Source organism: Amblyomma mixtum, chromosome 1 (genome assembly GCF_055824585.1).
Source record: "Amblyomma mixtum isolate Tamu chromosome 1, ASM5582458v1, whole genome shotgun sequence".
NCBI classification, from domain to species: Eukaryota; Metazoa; Arthropoda; class Arachnida; order Ixodida; family Ixodidae; genus Amblyomma; species Amblyomma mixtum.
Window position 1 is genome coordinate 300,961,829 of NC_143012.1, and position 19,563 is coordinate 300,981,391.

At 47.9% G+C, this 19,563-nt stretch overlaps 2 protein-coding genes across 11 annotated transcripts in view; one reads left to right on the forward strand and one right to left on the reverse strand.

Moving 5' to 3' along the window:
• The window catches only part of LOC149372195 (uncharacterized), a 203,570-nt gene extending 184,171 nt beyond the window's left edge, over positions 1–19,399 (forward strand). For all 3 annotated transcript variants that reach the window (XM_089566599.1, XM_089566598.1, XM_089566597.1), the window contains 10 exons: positions 2,399–2,564; positions 3,724–3,914; positions 4,714–5,877; positions 6,287–6,674; positions 7,461–7,708; positions 11,951–12,151; positions 12,425–12,499; positions 12,827–12,920; positions 13,652–14,003; positions 15,491–19,399. In XM_089566599.1, the coding sequence (XP_089422725.1) occupies positions 2,399–2,564; positions 3,724–3,914; positions 4,714–5,877; positions 6,287–6,674; positions 7,461–7,708; positions 11,951–12,151; positions 12,425–12,499; positions 12,827–12,920; positions 13,652–14,003; positions 15,491–15,636 (3,025 nt within the window). In that variant the 3' untranslated portion in view covers positions 15,637–19,399. The remainder of the gene's footprint in view (positions 1–2,398; positions 2,565–3,723; positions 3,915–4,713; positions 5,878–6,286; positions 6,675–7,460; positions 7,709–11,950; positions 12,152–12,424; positions 12,500–12,826; positions 12,921–13,651; positions 14,004–15,490) is intronic.
• LOC149372196 (uncharacterized) overlaps positions 205–19,563 on the reverse strand; it is a 34,054-nt gene continuing 14,695 nt past the window's right edge. For 2 of the 8 annotated variants that reach the window (XR_016286965.1, XR_016286969.1), the window contains 3 exons: positions 15,395–15,799; positions 15,172–15,330; positions 205–11,159 (listed from right to left, as the gene is read on the reverse strand). Coding sequence is in view for 3 of the 8 variants with exons in the window: in XM_089566600.1 (XP_089422726.1) it covers positions 10,875–10,982; positions 15,172–15,250 (187 nt within the window). In the remaining 5 variants the exon portion in view is untranslated. The remainder of the gene's footprint in view (positions 11,160–15,171; positions 15,331–15,394; positions 15,800–19,563) is intronic. The other 6 variants (XR_016286968.1, XM_089566601.1, XR_016286967.1 and 3 more) reach the window with 5 other exon arrangements.

Sequence of the window (19,563 nt, forward strand, 5' to 3'; positions counted from 1 at the left end):
TTGTTGTTGTTGTTTTTGAGCTTCGGTAGCTTGCGCGAACCTGCGCTATCTGTCGCCGCGCCTCCGTCGTGTCGGCTCTGTTCCGTCGTGTTTGCTCTGTTCTCACGAATACGCCTCGCGGAATAATTGCCGTGGTTAGTGAATGGCGTCACGTCCCCCCCCCCCCCCCCCCCCCCCCCCCCCCCCCCCCCCCGCTTCCGACTCGTCAGTCCCGGCTGGGTTGCCTCATGCGCCCTTTTCTGTACAATTGCGTCAGCACGTTACGTAAGTGAGGCGTACTGGCGCCCGGGGTCTCGAGCTGTCCCTTAGGCCCCCAGCGCTCTGGGGAAGTGCATTAGAATGAGATGCAGCGTACCAACTGGCTCAGAAGAATTCCATTTTGCATGCATTAGAAGATAACGGAAAGAGCAGCAGGACCGCCGAAGTCGCTGATGTTAGCTGGACGGGAGGCGCTGATAGCGAAGCTATGCGCTGTTGCGTCTTAACCTCGTTGTAGTTGCCAGTCGGCGTGGGTTGGGACGCACCCCCCTCCCCCCTTTTTTTCTCCCCCCTTTAATGTGGAAGAGCGGGCGGAGCTCGTCGATTGCGTTGCGCGCTCGACGGTTTTCCTGCGGTCAAACGTCTCATCTGTTAATTGTTTCTGTGGCCGCCCTGGCCTTCGCGGGCGAGGAAATGGCGCGGGAAAAGCGAAGCGCATAAAGTAGAAGCTAAAAGGTAATTTAAAGGACGCGTCTAGACTCGGCTGTTACCGCGTTTCTTTTTCTTTTTGTCGAAGAACATAAGAAACTTGGTGACTCTTTAACGAAATGGGTAAATCAGAATGCGAAGTGTGTGAGCACAATTAAATACAGAAATAAAAATGTCCAGCGGTGAGAGACGGGAAGAGAGTGAGGAGGGAAGAAACGCTAGGTAATGATATGCTAGCTGAAATCGAGAGGAAGCAATGGGCATGTGCAGGGCATGGAATGTTAAGAGCAGGTAACCAATGGTCTCACAAAGGTAATGTTGTGGATTAAAAGCGAAGGCAGACGTATATCGGGGGGTACAGAGGGATTAGTATTATGGTACGTTATAGAGTGCAAGTTAGCGGGGATATATGTTTGCCACAAGTGACACAGAACAGGGTTATTTGGAAGCCTGCGGGAGTGCGTGCAGTTCTGAACATTGGCACCACGGCGCGGCGAATAGGCGACGACTGCTGCTTCCGAGCAGCAATTGTCGTGGTCGACGCCCTCGAGACTGTTTCGGTGATGTTTTTATACGTACCCTCACTGCCGCGGGGTGTTTTCCTTGTTACGTTTCCTGCGGTGCGAGCAAAAAAAAAATCGAAACTCGGCGCGACTCGACGGAGCCCTCGTCCCAGCCGCAACTCTGGAGTGTTGCGCAACTGCCGGCCGGCCGTCGTTGCCGGCGTGTCGGCGTTGAACGCGCCGCGAAGGACAGTGCCGGGGAAACTCCGCTCTTTGGAGGAAGTGTGGCAGTGGTCGTCTTGTCCGCCGTGGCCCGACAGCGCCCTTTTATTGTTTTTCATCTGACGCGAGCGGTGTTGCTTCGATGCCGGCGCAGAATGAGCAGCAAAACGCCCGGGCCTCGCGGTCGCTGGGTGTCGTATAAAGTCGGTGGCAAGGAGCAAACCCCGCGGTGGATACGTTGTTCTGCAATAATAGGCAGCAAATAACCGGGCATGTCCTTCCAAACAGCATAGGTTGCGACCGCCTGAGCGGTGGGGATGCTCGGACATGTGCGAGGCTCAGAAATGGTTCTTGGGGAGGGTCAAGTTGCGTGCCTTTAAAAACTGCCCCCTTTACTATGCCGGGGAAGGATCTCAAGACTTTGTACCTTGATGTTCATGCCAATTCAATGTCGCAGTTTCAAAGCATGCCACATACTAAACTCAATAGTCTGCAGTGCACTTTCATTCACGCCATTTGTTTTTTTACTGCCTCATGTCCCGAGTCTGCATTCTAGGTTCAGTGCTCTGGCATACTAGCCTGCAGTGTTACCTGCAATTGCTGTTTCATAGCTGTGCCCTTGTGTATTGATGAAGCCTTTTATTTATTCATATACAAAGTGCTTGTCTGTTAAACAAACTGGACTCTGTTCTGCGAGACTTGTTTGTTTTATAAATTACATTTAGTAATCTTATTTTAAGCTTTCTTCTTCTGTAGTGTACGTAGCTGCAAATTTTAATTCTCAAGGATTACTTTTTCAATCTGTGTTTGGACATTTATTGGTGCAAATTAATGATGGGAAACTGTGCTGTGGGCCTTACATTCACGTTTTACCACTTCTCTGGAACACTGCTGTTGCAAGATTTTTGTTTAGTGTTTGTTGGAGGTGAGGACCGAAATTATTGAAAACCTTTGCTGAAGTTCCTTTGCCTCCGCTGCCATTACAGGCCACCTTTCAATGAGAACATCATTCCGGCACCGCGTCCCGTTGAGAAGATGTCGTCGTCGGAGTCCAGCTCCAGTGACTCTGATGACTCTTCCTCTGCTTCGGGCTCGGGGAGCGACTCTGAGAGTTCAGACAGCGAAGGGTCTGCACCAGAGACAAGCCGAGAGGTGTGTTGTCCCTTGTGGGCACCCATTGCTTTTGTTCTGGCTGTCTTAAAGGGGGCCACCTCTTCCCCTCAACTATATTTCTTACTTTTGAGTTACCTTTTATGACCTTGTACCTTTGATGAGGATTTCTTGACAACAACATGTTGTCACTGCCAGTTTTATGGTTGCATGAGGTGATGCCAAGTGTTTGATTAGCCTGGAAAGTACTCTGCTCTTGTTTTAATGAAGTTTGCATTCTTGGAAAGCTACTTAATGTATGTCACTCAAGCAGGGGGAATTAAGCGAACAGTTCGGAGGAAATTTGTACAAGTGTTTGCGATGGCATAATACGAGAGGAGCCATTGGACACGTGGGGTCTGTGGCAACCTTTACTATGTTTATGCTGTACCTGGGCTAGCTGCGCATAAAGGTGCCCACCCGTTTTTTTTTTTTTTACCAGGCTACATTCTTCTTTTTTATTTTTTTGGCACTTTGTTTGTCTGCATTGGCATTGCTTTCCATTCACTCATCTTGGATGTTTGTCATCTCTGCTTTTTACTAACACAGTTAACAGTAGAAGAGGCATCACCATTCAGTGGTTTCATTTAGCTTTTAGGATGGCTGCCAATTATCCAGGTGGACTCCAAAATTAAGGTAGCAAAAGATGGAGTTGATGAGCTTGAACTGACTTTTCTTTTTTTTTTTTTTCTTACCTGCATTATCTCTCAAGCTGCCATGTTTGTAGCCACATTTTGCACATCAGTTAAAAAAATGCTACATTGGATGTAGTGCACATAGAAGTTTGTGAACTTACAGCTCAGGTTTATTACTTATATATTTTTGTTTTTTAAGTGTTTTTCAAGGAACTGTGTACCCAATGCACACTGGGTACAGTTCCGTCTTGATCAGAAGGAAGGTCCTCGCAGCGGTCCGTCAACTTAATGATCGACTTAATGACGTTTCAGTCCAGTGCTCTTGAAATACTTTCTATAGCAATAAAAGACTGTCAGGTGAGTCTAATTAAATTTGGTTCGAGGGCATTTGAAATGCCTGCATAGCACAGCTGCCAGCCAGAGAAACCCCGTTTGAGTAATATAATCGTTGCCGTATTGTGAAAGGCAGGCCTCTGCCATCTACTGTTCCATTTGTTGTTGCTCACTCGTGTTCATTTCACCCGCAGCCAAGCAGCACTCAGAGCTGGAAGCTGGCCGACTTCATCGACAAGCGTAGCTCTCCGGCAGGGCTGGGAGCAGGCCTGCCCACCATGGGCAGGCAGTCTCGAGCAGAGGACTCGCTCGTTGACGAGGACTCGTTCACCCCGATCCTCTCACAGTTCCCCAACACGGATCACTTGGGCATCATGCTCAAAAGGTGGGGCCCTGGTTTTTGTTTCTTGCAAGGCTCTTGACCCTTTATATGGCGCACGCTGTTTGCTTGTCTCACATGCGTACTAATATACTGAAATTGCACTCATGATGAATGGAGAATGGTATAGAAGAGAATGGTGTCACTTTTAACCCATTTTGACCTCTGATTTTGTAGAAAAAATGTGCGTAAAATGTGTAGATTTTCTGATTCTCCATCTGATGGTACCATTCTTTTTCGCATAAACCCGTTTGCTTGGACGTAGTCTTGCAGACAAGCTCGTGATGACATGAAACCGCCCACTTTTTGGACATTTTTGGCTCTGATTAATTAACTAATTAACCCACCTCAATCCCCAATTTCCCTTACGAGATGTTATTATGCTGAATCTGGTGCTACCGTTCTTTTTTGCATAAACCCATTTGTTCAGATGTGATCGTGCGGACAAGTTCATGCAAACATAGCCATACAATGTTTACACATTAAAAAAAAAAAATTAAAGGCCGTATGTGCTGAGTGTCTTGCAATCTTTTGCTTATGGCATTCACACTTGTATAGCCTAGTACTCTGGTCACGGTCAGTTTGCTGGCCACAAACTCCACTATGAATAATGTGATTTATAGTTGGTTGTACCAAAAGCGGATGCGTTTTCATAGTACCATGGTGTTTCAAGATGGGAATAAAGAAAAGGTTTCCAAATAATAGCCCATTAGTGATATGCCAGTATTAAAATTGTGCACAATACAACTGTGCTCGGTGAATGGTGGAACATGGCACCTGACAGCCACTTGTCCTTGCCTTGCAGCCCCAGCCCACAAGGCTTGGAGCCGCTGCACTCGCCCGTGACCAAGCCACCCAATTTCCTGCTCTCCCCGGTCCATTCGAGCCCATCCCGGAGTCCAGTGCCCCCAACCAGTCATGTACAGGCCACGCCACTCAGCCCATCACCGCAGGACCGTCCTGCACCTGTGACCAGTGCGACGGCCGCTCTGTCCGAAGACGGTGGCCCTTGCCAAATGCAGAATGGCAGGATCACCATGAGGTTGGGCAAGCAGCAGCCGTCGCAGGTCAAGTCAGGTCCCGAGGCACCTGCAAAGCCACAGCCAGAGCCGGTAAAACGGTTATGGCCATCCAAGGCTTCTAAGAAGGAGACTAGTCCCAGCGTGGTCCCGCACTCAAGGAACAAGACCGTGTCTGGATCCCTTCCACCTGCAGTGAAGCCGGAGCCTGCGGAAGACAGTGTTCGAAGCAGGGAGGCGACACCTGAAGGCATTCCTCCGGTGGTCAGTCGGATGCCCTCGAAGCGGAACCACTCGGATCGTTACAACGAAAAGCGTTCCAAAATCCACAAGCCACCACTGGTGCTGTCTGACTCATCTAGTGAGGATGAGGCACCGCCGCCGTCTGCTTTGGGACGCCTGTCTTCCAGCGAGGATGTGCGAGTCGAGCAGCGAACATCAGCTTCAGCTGCATCGTCGCGGCCTCGGCCACCAAAAGCGTCCCGCAGTGATCCCAAAGTGCATAAAGATGTGGAAGGGCCGGTCGTTCCCAAGAGGGAAGGGATGGGCATGCCACGGACTCCTCCCGAGCCTCCGTCTCTGCTGTCGCCCATTGGGCAGCGCAGTGGCAGCGAGGTCAGGGAAAGTGCTCCCGTTACAGCTCCAAAAGACAGTGTGGTGGTGAGCATACCGCTGAGCCACCTCCTCCGGTTACCCGGACGGCCGGGAAAGCCACAGCCATCGCCGTCTGTCTCCAAGGATCGCTCATCAGAGACGGGGACGGCTGCGTTGGGCCCAAAGCTCGAAGCGCCCAAGCAAAGCCTGGGCAGCAGTGCAGCGTCTTCTCCAGCAAAGACCAAATCGAGCTCAAAGAGGAAAAGTGCTCCGGATGAAGACCGGAATGGCAAAGAACTGGAGAAAAAGCGCCGGGTGTCAACTAGCTCCAATGGGTCGCTACGAGTCAAGCGAGAGTGAGTGCACTGCCATTGTTTTCTAGGCAGGCCAAATAATTTATGACGTGTTCAGGCTGCACTGTACATGTCACAGAAGGCCTATATTTGTCCTCGCTTTGATGATAGCCCTCCCAATATCTGCAGTTTTTGAGGCTGCACCAAGACAAGGCTTTTGTTGCATTTTTTTTTTTTTTGCTATGTCGCATGATGGTTCAAGAAATTTTTTCCTCTTGCTGTCTTTCACATCTGTTGGTTTAACTGTTGCATCACATGGCTCTTGCAAAGAAGTTGCATGTCTTTGGGAGCACTTTGAATCACTTATAGTTTGCAGAGTGCACAGGCAGTGTGCACTTGCTGTGAACGTTGGCTGAAGACAGTTTTTACTGTGATGGCTGACTTGGGCACTTGATGCTATTTTTGCGTGCAGGCCTGCGGAACCACTGCGGCCGGACGACGAGTTGGAAAGCCGGCTTGCGTGGCCAGAGCCACTGCGTTCATGCGACAGCCCCAGCAGCCTGAGTTCATACTCAAGCCAGCGAAGTGGTTCGCGGCAGCACCGTGGAAGGCCCTCGTCATCCTCTAAGAGCCGCTCCGAGAAAGGTTCGTCCTCCCGCCGGGAGACCACGCCATCCAGCGACAAGTCCAGCTCCAAGAGGCATCACAACCACCATCGGGACAAGAAGGAGTCAGGCTCGCGGAGCCGGTCCCACTTGGATGGCGGGTCAGCGCCAAACAAGTCTCGGCCTGCACTGGATGGTCGCATCTCTGACCCAGTCGCCATGGTGGGCAGCACAGACGCTATCTCTTCTAGTCAGGTGAGACTTTTGCTCCTCCTTTTTCTAGTTAGTGCACTTTCGAAAACCCTAATCCAGAGTCCTCCGCTACAGCATCTTTTGTAGCCCATTGCACCATTGGCGTGTTAAGCTTATATATATATCATGCTTTAAGCATGAAATTATGTACCACAGGTCATACATGCTTGTGCGTACTCTTGATGTTAACGTTCAGTATAATTTCAAACTGATGCCAGAGTAACTGTGCTTTCGAAATAGTTTGCAGCAGCCTAGTACTATTGCTGTCCTTTGTGACAGTATGTACTGGTATAAATCATGTGATCTGTGTAAGTTAAACTGTTTAGAGGGGCAGCATGCAAGATATTGTATAGAGCTGTATAGAGCTTGTTTAAATTTGTCGCAGTAGTGGAGCCCCGTACTAAATAACAGTAATGTAGGGAGAAGCCAACAGCCACAGAAACCAAAGGGCACAGGGGATTTTTTTTTTAAGTTATTTATTTTGTGGTGTTGATCAATTTAGAATATTACTGAATATGTTATCGTTTAAAGATAACTGATTAGAAAAGCGGAAGAAAAAACAACCACCTGCCGCCGGTGGGATCCGAACCCACGACCTCCGAATTACGCGTCCGGTGCTCTACCTCTGAGCTACGGCGACGGCTGTCAATTCTTCTGCTTTCGGGGGTATTTATGTTTATAAGTAACCTAACCTTGAGAGTGTTCATTAAACATTAAACCCTTCATACATTGTTGGTTTTCCAAAGGAGGACACTCGAAACAAAGTTGTTTGGCTGGTGTTCTGTGCAGGTGAACTCTTGGGAGGGGCTTCTGTCGAGCTCGGACCAGAGCGAGGTGAACGGGCACGAGACGCCCGGCAGACGCATGGGCGGAACGGGCTCACTGGGCAGCTGCGGGCCATTGTCGGTTGCGCCATTCGGAGCCGGAGGCATGCTGGCCGCCGTGAAGAAGGACGAGCCCTCTTCCGACAGGCACGACCAGCGTGGCAACCCTGCCCAGCTCCTTTCATACAACTCGCAGCGGGAGTGGGAATCCAAGTGAGTGCACTGATGGGTCATGTCTCGAGCAGAGACGAAACACGGGATGGAAGACACCACTGTCCTACGTTTCTTCTTAGAAACTGACCAGCGTACCATTCCATGCATTTGGCTACATGAATCCTTATGTACTCGCCCAGCTTTCCTTTCTGTGGACCTTTTCATAACGCTCACAATACCCTATTCTTGGACTGTGGGGGGGAGGGAGCTTCCTACCTCAATTTTCTGCAGGTCTGCTCTAGAAGCAGGTGTTCACAGGTGCTGCCGCGGTCCAGTATTTGGCGATGATGGCGGCGCTCGGTGTGTGTGTATAAAGGTCTATACAAATACAGAGGCCTGTGTATACGCTGCTGCCATTGTACTGCATTAAAGGAGCATAGACACCAAATATTGGTTATGTCTTCTTCCTTGTAATAGTGCGTTGGGCATTAATCTACATGGATAACCACATGATAGTTTCGTATAGCCGCTAAATAATTTATAATTGAACTTTTTTTATGCTGCCTAGCTTACGAGCGATAACTGTGGCATCAAATACCAGTACAGGACTGCTAAATAATTTATAACTGAACTACTTTTCTCATGCTGCTTAGCTTAGAACAGCCGAGTGACAACCGTGGCTTCAAATATCAGTACAGGGCATATGAGGCACTAAAAGGTGAATATAATCAATCATTCAATCATTGCTGCTTCATTCGTTGTCATTCCAGCTCGTGAGACAGGCTGACTTTTAGCAATTTAGTGAATTCAAAGAATGAAGCAATGATGAAATCGCACATATTTCGTGGCTCACAGGACACTGATGCTCATAAGAAAGGTGAACAGGACAACGCACGTTGTCCTGTCCTGTAGCGCATTGTCCTGTCCACCTTTCTTGTGTGTGTCGTGTTTTTTGCGCTAACTTTTGTACAAAGAATAATGCACCGACTAGCCCAGCAACAAGTGTTACTTGAGTACAGGACACTGACCTCAGATTTCACAGCCATCATTCAGGACTGGTACAGGTGTGCGTGCCACTTGTGTTACTTCTGCCATTATTCGGCAGAAGCATTTTACAGTATAAACGCGTATAAGGGCTGCACTTTGTTTTCCAGATTCGAGGGCAAATTTTCGGGGTGTGAAAAATTTTTCAAGTAAAAACACAATTGGGGAGTGAGTGGCATTAATCCTACGTTCAATCGTCGCTCATGATGTGTGCACTCCGAGCCGGTGCTGCGCTCTGGTGCATGCTCATCCCACAAGAAGTCGCGCAGCATGTCCGTTGTTAGCACCTAAAAGCTGTTCCGCACTTTCATCACATAACAGAGCAGCTCTTCCAGTTCGGGAAATTTGCATGGATGGCCTTGGGAAATGTGCTTTTCTGGTGCTCCACTTCGAATTTCCTGCGCACCGCACACTTGCGGTGTTCGCGAGAAAATCTAACCGTGGAGCTGTTGAGGTGCTTGCCCATTGTGCTATAAAATTGCTACGCTCAGCAGCATATACGAAAGCCACAACTACAGTGAACCACCATGCTACCACAACTCCTGTGCTTTTGACAGCCACAAAAAGCTGGAGCTGGCGATGCTGATGCCGACATGTATAGTGGCAGCTTGCCGCGGAGGAAAAAGTAGCCTCGGGCGCCATCTGTGAGCAGCTTGTGGAAGTTCCTGTGTGTGTGCATTCCGAAGGCTATTCCCACATAGGTCGTGGAGTTTGGGTGCGGCCTTTACATAGCTCATTTTCTTCTGGAAAACAGGGTGTGGCCCTTACACTTGTACGGTAACTGACCAAATAGGGGATATTCAAAATTCCGCAAGTGCGCTTACCCGCATAACAATGTTGCCCCTAACAAGATGGCCGACTTCGCTATAAAGGAACTACATGGGCTTCAGGACAGGCGCTAAAGGTGTGGATAGAATGTAAGAAACGTATTTTGGAAGAATCAATCAAAAAATCCAGTCTTTCTTGCTTTGCTTCAGCTGGAAACGCATGGTCCGCCATCTTGTTGGGGGCAACATTATGCGGAAATGCGCACTTGCGGAATTTTGAATATCCCCTATTGTGCCACGCTACGCCAAAGCCAGATGCACCCAACAAGTTATTTGCCCAGTATGCTAGGGCTTCGTGGTTCTTGTAAGGGTGCGAGACTAATTAGATTTTCACCACACTTCAGCTACTTCCGAGTATTTTGTCTGAACTCATTTCCAAACAGTGCTTACTACAGTCATCGATTTTTTATTTGTCCAATAATCTGGAGTTGCACAATATTTCAGACTTACTGAGGAACCATCACTCACCTTGTAGGAGCATGTCCGCAAATGATATTTTGAACTCGGTGGAATCTGAAAGTTGGATTTTTCGTACTAAAATAGGTTCCTGCAATTCTGTGGAGATCGTTTGTTTGAAAGTTTTTAATACAGATGTGAGCAGCCATTTTCACTAAGAGAGAGAGAGACGCAAGCCAGGGTGCGCGATTGTGTGGAAAGCAGGCCAGCTGCAGGATGATCCGCCATGGCTTCGCTGACAATTCATGTAGTGCGGGACAGGTTGGGGGGGGGGGGGTCATGGGAATAAGCATGCAGTCGTAGGCACCCACTTCCACTCGCTCCTCTCTGTGGGTTCCCTCTCTGGTCTTCACGACCATTGTTGTTCATGGAAACAGGCTATTCTTACCTTGTGTGGCTCGTCCATTGCGGCACATTAGCACCATGACTCGCAGCCGTATCGCATAGAAAGCTAGGCTGAAATTCAATCTAGTATCGCTTGCAAACGGAACATGGGAAACGGTGAAGTTCACCATTTTTAAAGCCAATTTATTTTTCAGGGAAGTGATTTTTTTTTATTTCGCGGATTTTTCGAACTGTTCGATTATTCATGCCATTTTGCAGGTCCCACTAAGTCTGAAAAATTGGTCAGCTACTGTATACTTACAGCATCTCGCATTTCTTCCCTTGCAAAATTGACTGCAAGCACGCGCCAAAAGCGTACACGTGGTAATATTGGGCTATGCATCCAACGCTCGTGGTTCGGAAAGTGAGGCGCAGCATTGGGACCATGACGGAGTTGACGAGTGGCAGTGAGAAGTGTCAGTGAAGGTGGTCGGCGAGCACCAGTGCTGGCAGCAGCACTTGGTAGCACAGTGAGCAATGCTGAAAAATTGGGGAGCTTCCCTTGGGCAGTGTTGTCATGATTTAAGAGGATGCAAAGGTAAATTTTGATTAGGATTGCATGTGGCAGAAAGTGTGCAAGACCGGAACGGTCTTTTTGGCTGTGCTACAGAATCTTCATTTGCCTGAAAAATGAAAAAATGGGTTGTTCACCGGCGACTCCATTAGCACTTGTGTGCACTACTTATGGAATGTGGCAATAGGACATGTAGGACATGTTAGATTGAGTGTGGTGGCTGTTATTAAGTCAAGCCTTGGAGACGTATTCTCTTGCAGTGAGCTCTGCCGCAACTCTCGTCAGGCTGCAGGAAATAGAGGCAGCAATGAAAAGCAGAATTTGCAGTAAAGTGTCTAGAGGTCCTAAACTTCTCTGAACTCTCCTACTAAGGAAACACTCCTCTCTAACTCTTGCAGCAAATGTACAATTGGCCACAAAAGTTTATGGGATGCAGGTGTATGGGAAAAAATTTATTTGAAAGCATCGTGCATGTCAGTCGTCTTGTCTGAAGGTGTGTGGAAACAAGCATAATTCATTGGCTGGTAACATTATCAGGTGATTGGATCATGAGCAGCACAGCAATAATGTTTTTTTTTTTTTTTTCCATGAGCACGCATCCTGTAAACTTTTGTGGCTGATACACATAGAGTACATATATATGTATGTGAACCGAGCTTCTTATAAGCTCAAAAATGGGGGAAAAAATAAATTTCAAATACAAATATTGGCGCTGCAGGTTGTTTTCACACAAGCAAACAGTAATGACAATAGTACTTTTTTGTGCGTTCGAACCTCTGCAGTTAGACCACACCACCATCCAGCACCGGCATAGTCCCTGTGGCTGTTACGAGAGCATTAGGGAGCATCAGGTTAATGAGGTTCCTGTTGAGTGGCAGGGAGAATATTCCTTTTTTTTTTTTTTTTTTTGCCACTGAACAAAGGTCAACAGAGCTCCCAAAAAGCCAAACCATAGCCATGTTTACTAATTGTGAAAAATGCGGCCTGGTTGGCGACATGCCTCCCAGGCATTTGGCATGACAGGAGAGGAACTTCCTGAACCGGGAAATGACGATGTGGTTCCCTTTCACTCCGCAGGAATGGCAGCTCGGACTACTTCCTGTGCGAGGCCAAGCGGCTGAAGCATGAGGCTGACCGGGAGGCGCACCGCACGGCCCAGGCGGTCAAATATCTGGAAGCGGTGCTCTACTTCATCCTGACGGGCAACGCCATGGAGCATGGCCGGGCCGACAGCGACAATGTGTACCGCATGTACAAGGAGACACTCACACTCATCAAGTGAGTGTGGCACTTCCTGCTGTGTAATTTGCACGAGGCATTTTGTTTTAGGCGTGGAATGCATTTAGCTCTAGTTGATGGTGTCCTGCTCCGAACTTGGCACCTGTGGTGCTTGAACTTGCCATACATTTTGCCCGTGGTGGTTAGGGGCTGTGCAGGTCTCTCTTTTTTAAGCAAACTGCTAGACAGTTATGTAGTGGCTGTTGTGGAGTTGCCCTGTTGTCGTGTGCTTATTGTACTTACCATTGATTCTATCTCTTATTCTTGCTGCAGGTACATCTCATCAAAGTTTCAGAAGCTGCAAAATGATGCGTATGGCAGCATTGACAACAAGCTTGCTGTATTAAGGTGCGTATGCGTTCATGGTTGGTTGCGATGTTTTTGCTTTGAACCATCAAGGTGGGGTCATGAAGAAGAGGTAGTGCAATCACTGCACAGGTTTAGGAAGTGGGCTGGGCCTGTGAATCAGCTGGCACTTCCAAGTATTGTTGGTCAGGCCAACAGTTGACAAATTCATTACATTCAGTGTCGAGCTAGAGTGGAGTTGACTGCTGTCATTGTTGTAGTTAGCCTTTTAACACTTCTCTGTACTGATTTGGGCAGAAGCTCCCATTCTTTCTCTGCAAACTTGCATTACATGTTGGCGTCATTGGCACATTTCTTTTGCTTTTACAGCCTAAGATGTCAATCTCTGCTATACAAAAAGCTCTACGAGCTGCACAAGAATGATGTCTGTGAGAACATGCGTGCCCTCAGCGAGTTCCAAAAGGTAATTCCCAAATTTCATTCATTGTTGAGTTGGTTGTAAGTGCTTTTGTGCACAAGCGTATTCTGTACGTCTCTGTTGTACAGATTTGTCTCCACTTTATGTGGTGCCCCCCCCCTCTGTATACAGATTTAAGTGGTTGTGAGGCCATATGAAGAGGATACCTGCATCTAAGATTGCAGGCATGGCAAAAGAGGCTTCATCTCTATAAAACACCAGAAATGATCTATAAGGATCCGATTAAAAGCTGGGAGATTAGGTAATGGATTCCAGATAATTGCGCCGAATTGAGAAACTCTCTGGTCGCCATTTTTTGGGGAGCCAGGAGGCACTGGAAGCCCATGATTTGAGTGCAGAAAGCAGTCCTTTGGCATGAAACTTTTGCCAGGTGTTCTGCAGTATCATTCATTGCATTGTTGTGAGTTGAAGTGAGAATTGGTGCCTTAGAAATGGGGAGGTGGGGGCAAGCCTTTCTGTTTGGATAGTTAGAATAGCCCAGTTGCGTGCGGGAAGACAACATAGTTACGGAATCTTTGCGCATTGTGGCTCCATGTTCACCGTGGTTCCAAGCTTGCTGGTCGAGAACTCCAGAAAGTGCACACTTTTCGAAGCCTGCGACATTTCTTCACGTGGGGTCAGAACACTTGCCAAGCTGCTCTGCACTGTCTGAATCCACTTTTGTGGGAGTGGTGTGGAACCTTGCACTAACGAGTGCTGTGTGCCTGTACTTCCAGTGCTCCCTGGGCAAGCTCGCCTCTCCACCGATGGCTGCTGTGGGGAATAGGAAGTCTCCGAGCAACCCTTCGCCACACTCGCCCACGCCCTCACCTGCGGGCAGTGTGGGCTCCCAGAGCAGCGGCTACAGCAGCTGCGAGCTAGCCAGCAATGGGGGGAGCCGACAGCAGCCAGCAGCGGCAGTGCCAGCTCTGGCTGCGGCGCCAGCAGCAACCCCTCCGGGCGCCGTGGCGCTCCCACAGTCCCAGTACCTGATGCTGCAGCGCCAAGTGGCCGACCTGACGTGCCTGCACCGCTGCCACTACCTGTGGGAGCAGGCCGACCATCTCACCTGCCGCTCGCACTTGAGAGGTCAGTGGTGGCCTCTAGTTGTGGCGACTTTGCGTGTCGCAGCTTGAGCGTTCGTAACTTTTCATGGGCCAGATTTCGAGATATCCGCTGTGAAAACCTTAAACAGTTTTATCTTAGCTGATTTATTGATACTGTTACAAGGAGCGTTTACCATAGTTTTGCAATGCCACCTGGAGCCACTGACTGTCATATGAAGAGATTTGTTAAACCGTTCGTTCACAGTGCAATGCAAGTCTTCTATACAAAAAACATGAGAGATCACTGCGGCAACCCTCACTGGCAGAATGCGAAAGCATTGACGCCTCCACAACACTCATTCTCTCTCTTTGCCTCTCTGATACTCTTTGCTCTTAATTAGCATAGTGTTGGCCTTCATTAGCACATTAATTGGCTATTTAATTGTCATTAATTACTGTTGATTAATTATGATCATTGATTGCAATCACTTTGCTTTAGATGTTGTCTTAATTAATCACTTTAATCACATTCTCTCTGATTACACCCGATGTCACCTCAATCACACATTTTGGCTGCCATGGTGGCTCTGTGGTTATGGCGCTTGGCTGCTGACTCAAAAGATGCGGATTTGATCCTGGTTGCGAATTTCTATGGAGGCGTAATTCTAGAGGCCCATGTACTGTGCAATGTCAGTGCAGTTTAAAGAACCCCAGATGGTCGAAATTTCCGGAGCCCTTCACTACGGCGTCCCTCATAGCCTGACTCGCTTTGAGACGATAAACCCCCATAAAACAAAACAATCATGCTTTTGGTTTTTGAAATTTGGCACCATTGCTGCTTTCCCGTTCACCTGCTGTATCCCCGTCCAGCCTATTTGACCATCCAACGACTTTTGCTTCTAATTAATTAACTAATTAGTCTAACACATTTCAATCCATTTCAAATGGTTGTTTTCCTGTCCTCTCACTATATCGACGTCCGTGCTATTTCGACAGTTTTTCGACATTTTTTGTGGCTCTAATAAATTAACTAATCACCCTATCGACAATTTCTTTTTGCACATCATCCTCTATATCGATTACAACCATTCGTTTGGTCCCGACTTTTCTGAGAACGCCACAACTGCTGCCCACACGTTTTGGTGACATGAAATCGTCGATATAGCCTGTGGCTGAAAAGGAAACGCTCTGCAGCCCTCGAGAGCACCCACCTCAGGGTCCACATCATCCGGCTGATGGATCAACCATCCATGCTGGCACTTCCTCTGTTCAGGCAACATGAACAGCACTCTGATTGGCCGGGAATAGAGGGTGGGAATTTGTGGTTAAGGCACATACAACAGGTGCATTGACACTTCCCAGGGACTCTCCTGCGCAGAAAATTTGATGAGATGAAAAAGAAGCAAAGCTAGACTGTTCCAGTGGCCTGCTTACCTGTGGTAGCCAGCTAAGAGAGCTTACAGTTGAATGCATTTTGGAGGCACTCATAGCCCCTCACTAAAACCCTCCTCGTTTTTGTCTCTTTTGCAGAGTTCTTCCAGGAGCTCGACAGGGACTGCGGCAAGTTGACGCTACACAGCTCGTGCTCCGAGCTGGTCAAGTACATGCAGGAAGGTGTGTGCCGGTTACGGCAACGCTTCATCACCGGTTCCACGGACAGCTGCGGCACCACGTGATGGGGGCTGCCCCCTGCCGCAGCTGCCCGCGTCGCCCAAACCAGCCCCGTGAGCTCCGCCTGAGGCACGGGATCCTCCCCCCCTGTGTGAACTGTGGTCTTCGTGGGTGGCCGGCAGAGGCACGTCTCCCGTCTTGCCCAGTGCTGCTGCTGCTGTGTGTGCGCTGCAATATGTACATGTACACATGACAGTTTTCGTCCTTATTTTTCGCCCTCTTGTTGTCTTTTTTTTTTTTTTTTAAGGGATTCTTCACAACCTGTTCTCAGTGGCACCTATTGGTTTTCTTTCTTGCATTGCCTTTGGTGGCCTTTCTTTATTTCCTTGTTTGTTTGGAGTTTGTTTCCCCCATGGGGAGCGCTGTTTGTTCTTGTTGCCGCCAGTACCCATTGTTGTTGTGGTTGACGTTTGTGTACATAAAAGTGGGTATGTGGAGGAAAAGAAGAGGCCTGTCTCTGCCACAGGGACAGGCCGCAAGCAGAGGCAGTGCAGTGGGGAGGGACGTGTATATACTACGAGGCAAGGAGCCATGTTTGTTGTTCTCCTCTGCAGAGTCTGTGCTGTTACTTAGCCGCACACGCGTGTTGCCATGGGAAACGAAAAGGAAGAGGACAGTTCTCGGTGGGCAATGACGCCAATGGATTATTGGGTGTCACATGCACAGGCAGACAACCACGGGTGATATATCGCACAGAGGCATGCAAGGGAAAGCCCAGGATGCAGCATTGCTGCTCTCTCTTGTTTATAACTACTGTACAAACTCATTTTCACGATGCAAACCCGGCGTGGCTCCTGCTAGACTGGGACTTGAAGAGGCCTTTGTCTTTGCAAGGAATGATGTAAAATGTCATTAAAACTTTTACCCCCCCTCCCTTGATTATTTTCATCCCTCTCTCTTGTGCAGCATTTGCACACGGCTGCAGTTTTCTTGTACGTATGGAAGATTGTCCTCGTGTGGCCGATTTTTCCAGTTTCTTTTGAAGAAAGTCAGGAGAGGCACAAAAGACTCCTCTGTGATTTAAGGCACACTTGTTTTTTTTTTCTTTACTCTAAGGAAATGCGCTCAGCAGCTAGACGGCAGGCGGCTGTGTGTACAGAGAGCAGAAGCCTTTCCGTAAAACCGGCATTTGTAACAGTTTCTCCAGCTCCTGTGAGGCTGTTCCAGAACTCATCCAGGGATGTGCAAAGTGTCAATGGGGAAGCTTCTGCGAACCTCACGGCGCTTCTGTCTGCCTGCCTTTTCATTTCTCATGGGACACCTATTCTTTTTCAACCATTTGCATGTTCTTTTTTTTTTTAATCCCCGTTGTAAATAATGCGCGTTGGGGATGATTGTGCAAAGTGGGGCCTGTGTAGTAGACCGCTGTGCTTTAGCCACACGCAACAACACAGTTCTCTGGCGTTTTCTGTTCAGGCAGGAATGATCAGGGATGGGGAAAGGGCTGGGGAGGGGAACATCTGTAAAATTGCAGGGATAGCCATTTATGTATACAGAAATACATGCTACAAACACGCACACACACACACACATATCTATATATATATTTATATACATGAACTACTCTTCGTTTGTCACGTGCAAGTGCACAGGCAACAAAGCACAATGTCTTCAGTTTTTCTTATGTCCCTGCTAACTGGCTCTCTTGCTTTAATACCTTGGTTTTATTTATTTCCACTACCCCGTCGGTGCAGCATTCAACCACTTCTTGGTGATGTTTGAATGAACAATAAAAAAGCAAAAAGTTTCTTGTAAGCTGGTCAAAAAAACCTCTCATTTACTCATTCAAACACTATTGACGCCTTTTTTTATAGTTTTGCACTCTGCTGTGAGAAAAGTTTTTTTTTAACGCAACCGCAAGATGAGAAAAGTGTTTCTTTCAGGTTGCTATTGCGGTTTTTATCTGTTTTTAAATGCACTTCTGCTCTTCTTGTAGAAGTACAAACTTATTGATGAAAGATTAGGTCTTTTTTTTATTGTACTTCGAGGGCTGTCTAATGTTAATGAGGAATGGCCGGTTGCTTGAAGCGTTTCTTGGAGGGCAGCAAAGCCTATGCAAGTGGGAAAGTTTGCCTTGGACCTTGCAGCAGCAGTGGCAACTGGGGCCAGCCTTGGAAATGCCTTTCTTTCCTTTTTTGCTCTCGCATCATCTCTTCTGCTGATGCCATCAGAGCCTTTCTTTGTGCCCACAACCAAGTGAGAGACAAAAGCGGGTGCTTGTTGCAACTGCAAGTTCACTACTACACTGACAAAGTGCTTTAAGATCACAGTATTTTTATTTCTTTTTTCTCGGAAGTGCCATAATGTACTGTGTACCGGAGAAAGAGGTCAGCAGAAAAAGTGCAAAAACAGTGAAGGTTAGGTGTGCAAGGATGGTTCCTCTCGTTTGTACATCTTTGCTTTTTCTTGATAGCCTGTGGAGGTGGGCTCCGGTACTTGGTGACTTGCCTCTCTGGTGTCTTTACCAAGACGATAGCTCATAATTTAGATAGCATTAACCTCTGTTTACTCCCCTCTCAGTTTCTTCCTCTCCTCATTTTTGTTTTTGTTTTCCCAGAGAGATTTTTCCCTCCTATATATCGGCGTGCTGAGGAAGAGTTGCTTGGCATTGACACCATGAAGCTGCCGCCTAAGCAGTGGTGGAAAGAAGGGTCTTTCGAGAGGGCCATTCTCTCTCCAAGTTCTAGACTACTGGCCTATATGATGGATTTCTGATGCTGGCCTTTCCTCCTGCCTCGCATTTTCGTTTTATTTATAAAAGCAGCCAACGGAACAGATGCAGACGTAATTAATATATACATAGTCGCCACAGTCGTACGACGTGAACATTGTTCAATAGGTGGCAAAGCAGCTCGATATGCAAGTGCGCTCTTACTATTTTTTTACCGGCCCGTTGGCAGTGCGGGTGACTTTTTCATGCTGGACCGTGGTACTGGTCGGACGTGTGTGTTGGGGGAGGGGGGTGTCGAGAGGCTATGTCGGGTAGTGCAGTCACCCATTCTGGTGAACACGCATCGTGTACAGCGTGTTGTACCTCTCGTTGCTATGCCATAGGATTTCTTCTGAGGGCTGCTTCGATTTCCGACAGCTTTGCAGGGCAGCCCTGCCAGCCTTCTTCTTTTAGTGTTGTTATTGTTTCCTCCCTGCCCAGAGAGGATGGGCATTCGTGCGCACATGTTTAGCATGGCCATGGCACATGGAGTTGTGTGCTCTGCCTCCAGTCCTATCTCACTTCTTGTGTGAAACTGAAGGGAGGAGATTTTTATTTATTTTCTTTTAGAGTTGGCCTTGCACTTGTTCGTGTGCATTGTAGTTGCTCCTTGAAGCCCTTGCATCGTGGTGGCTGTTCGTGACTGAGCAGATCATTTTTGTTCTGTTTTCATTCCTCCGAAACCTTCCAGGGCACCTCTCTCCCTTCTTTGGCCCCCTCCCCCACTTGAAGAGGCCATCCTTGAAGCGTAGCTTTTGTTGCCCTCCCCCTTTTTCCCAGTCTCCCCATCCCTTCTCCACGTCACCCCGTATATATTCTAAACTATATAAATATATATAAATATAAATATCTCCAGAGGATGCTTTTGTTACTTTTGTGTTAAGGATGCTGTACATAAGTGTAAATATTTTTCCACGTTAGAGGAGTGTGCAGAAATGTCATATTGCCTCTTTGAGCCACGAGTAGTGGAGTCATGGTTTTTCGGCAAGAAATGTGAAAGAAAAAGGATGTATTTGCTTTCTTACAAAAGCTATAAAATATATGCATTTGAAAAGAAACCTCGCCTCCCTGTCTTCTTGCTTTGTTTGTACAACTAGTGTTAAGGGATGAGAAAGAAAGAAAGGGATCTCTAGCCCAATCGGTTTCCAAGGAATCACGCACAAAATAGACTGCCGCTGTCTACACCTGCACAGCGCTATAGCTGGCAGTGTGAAGCAGGTTG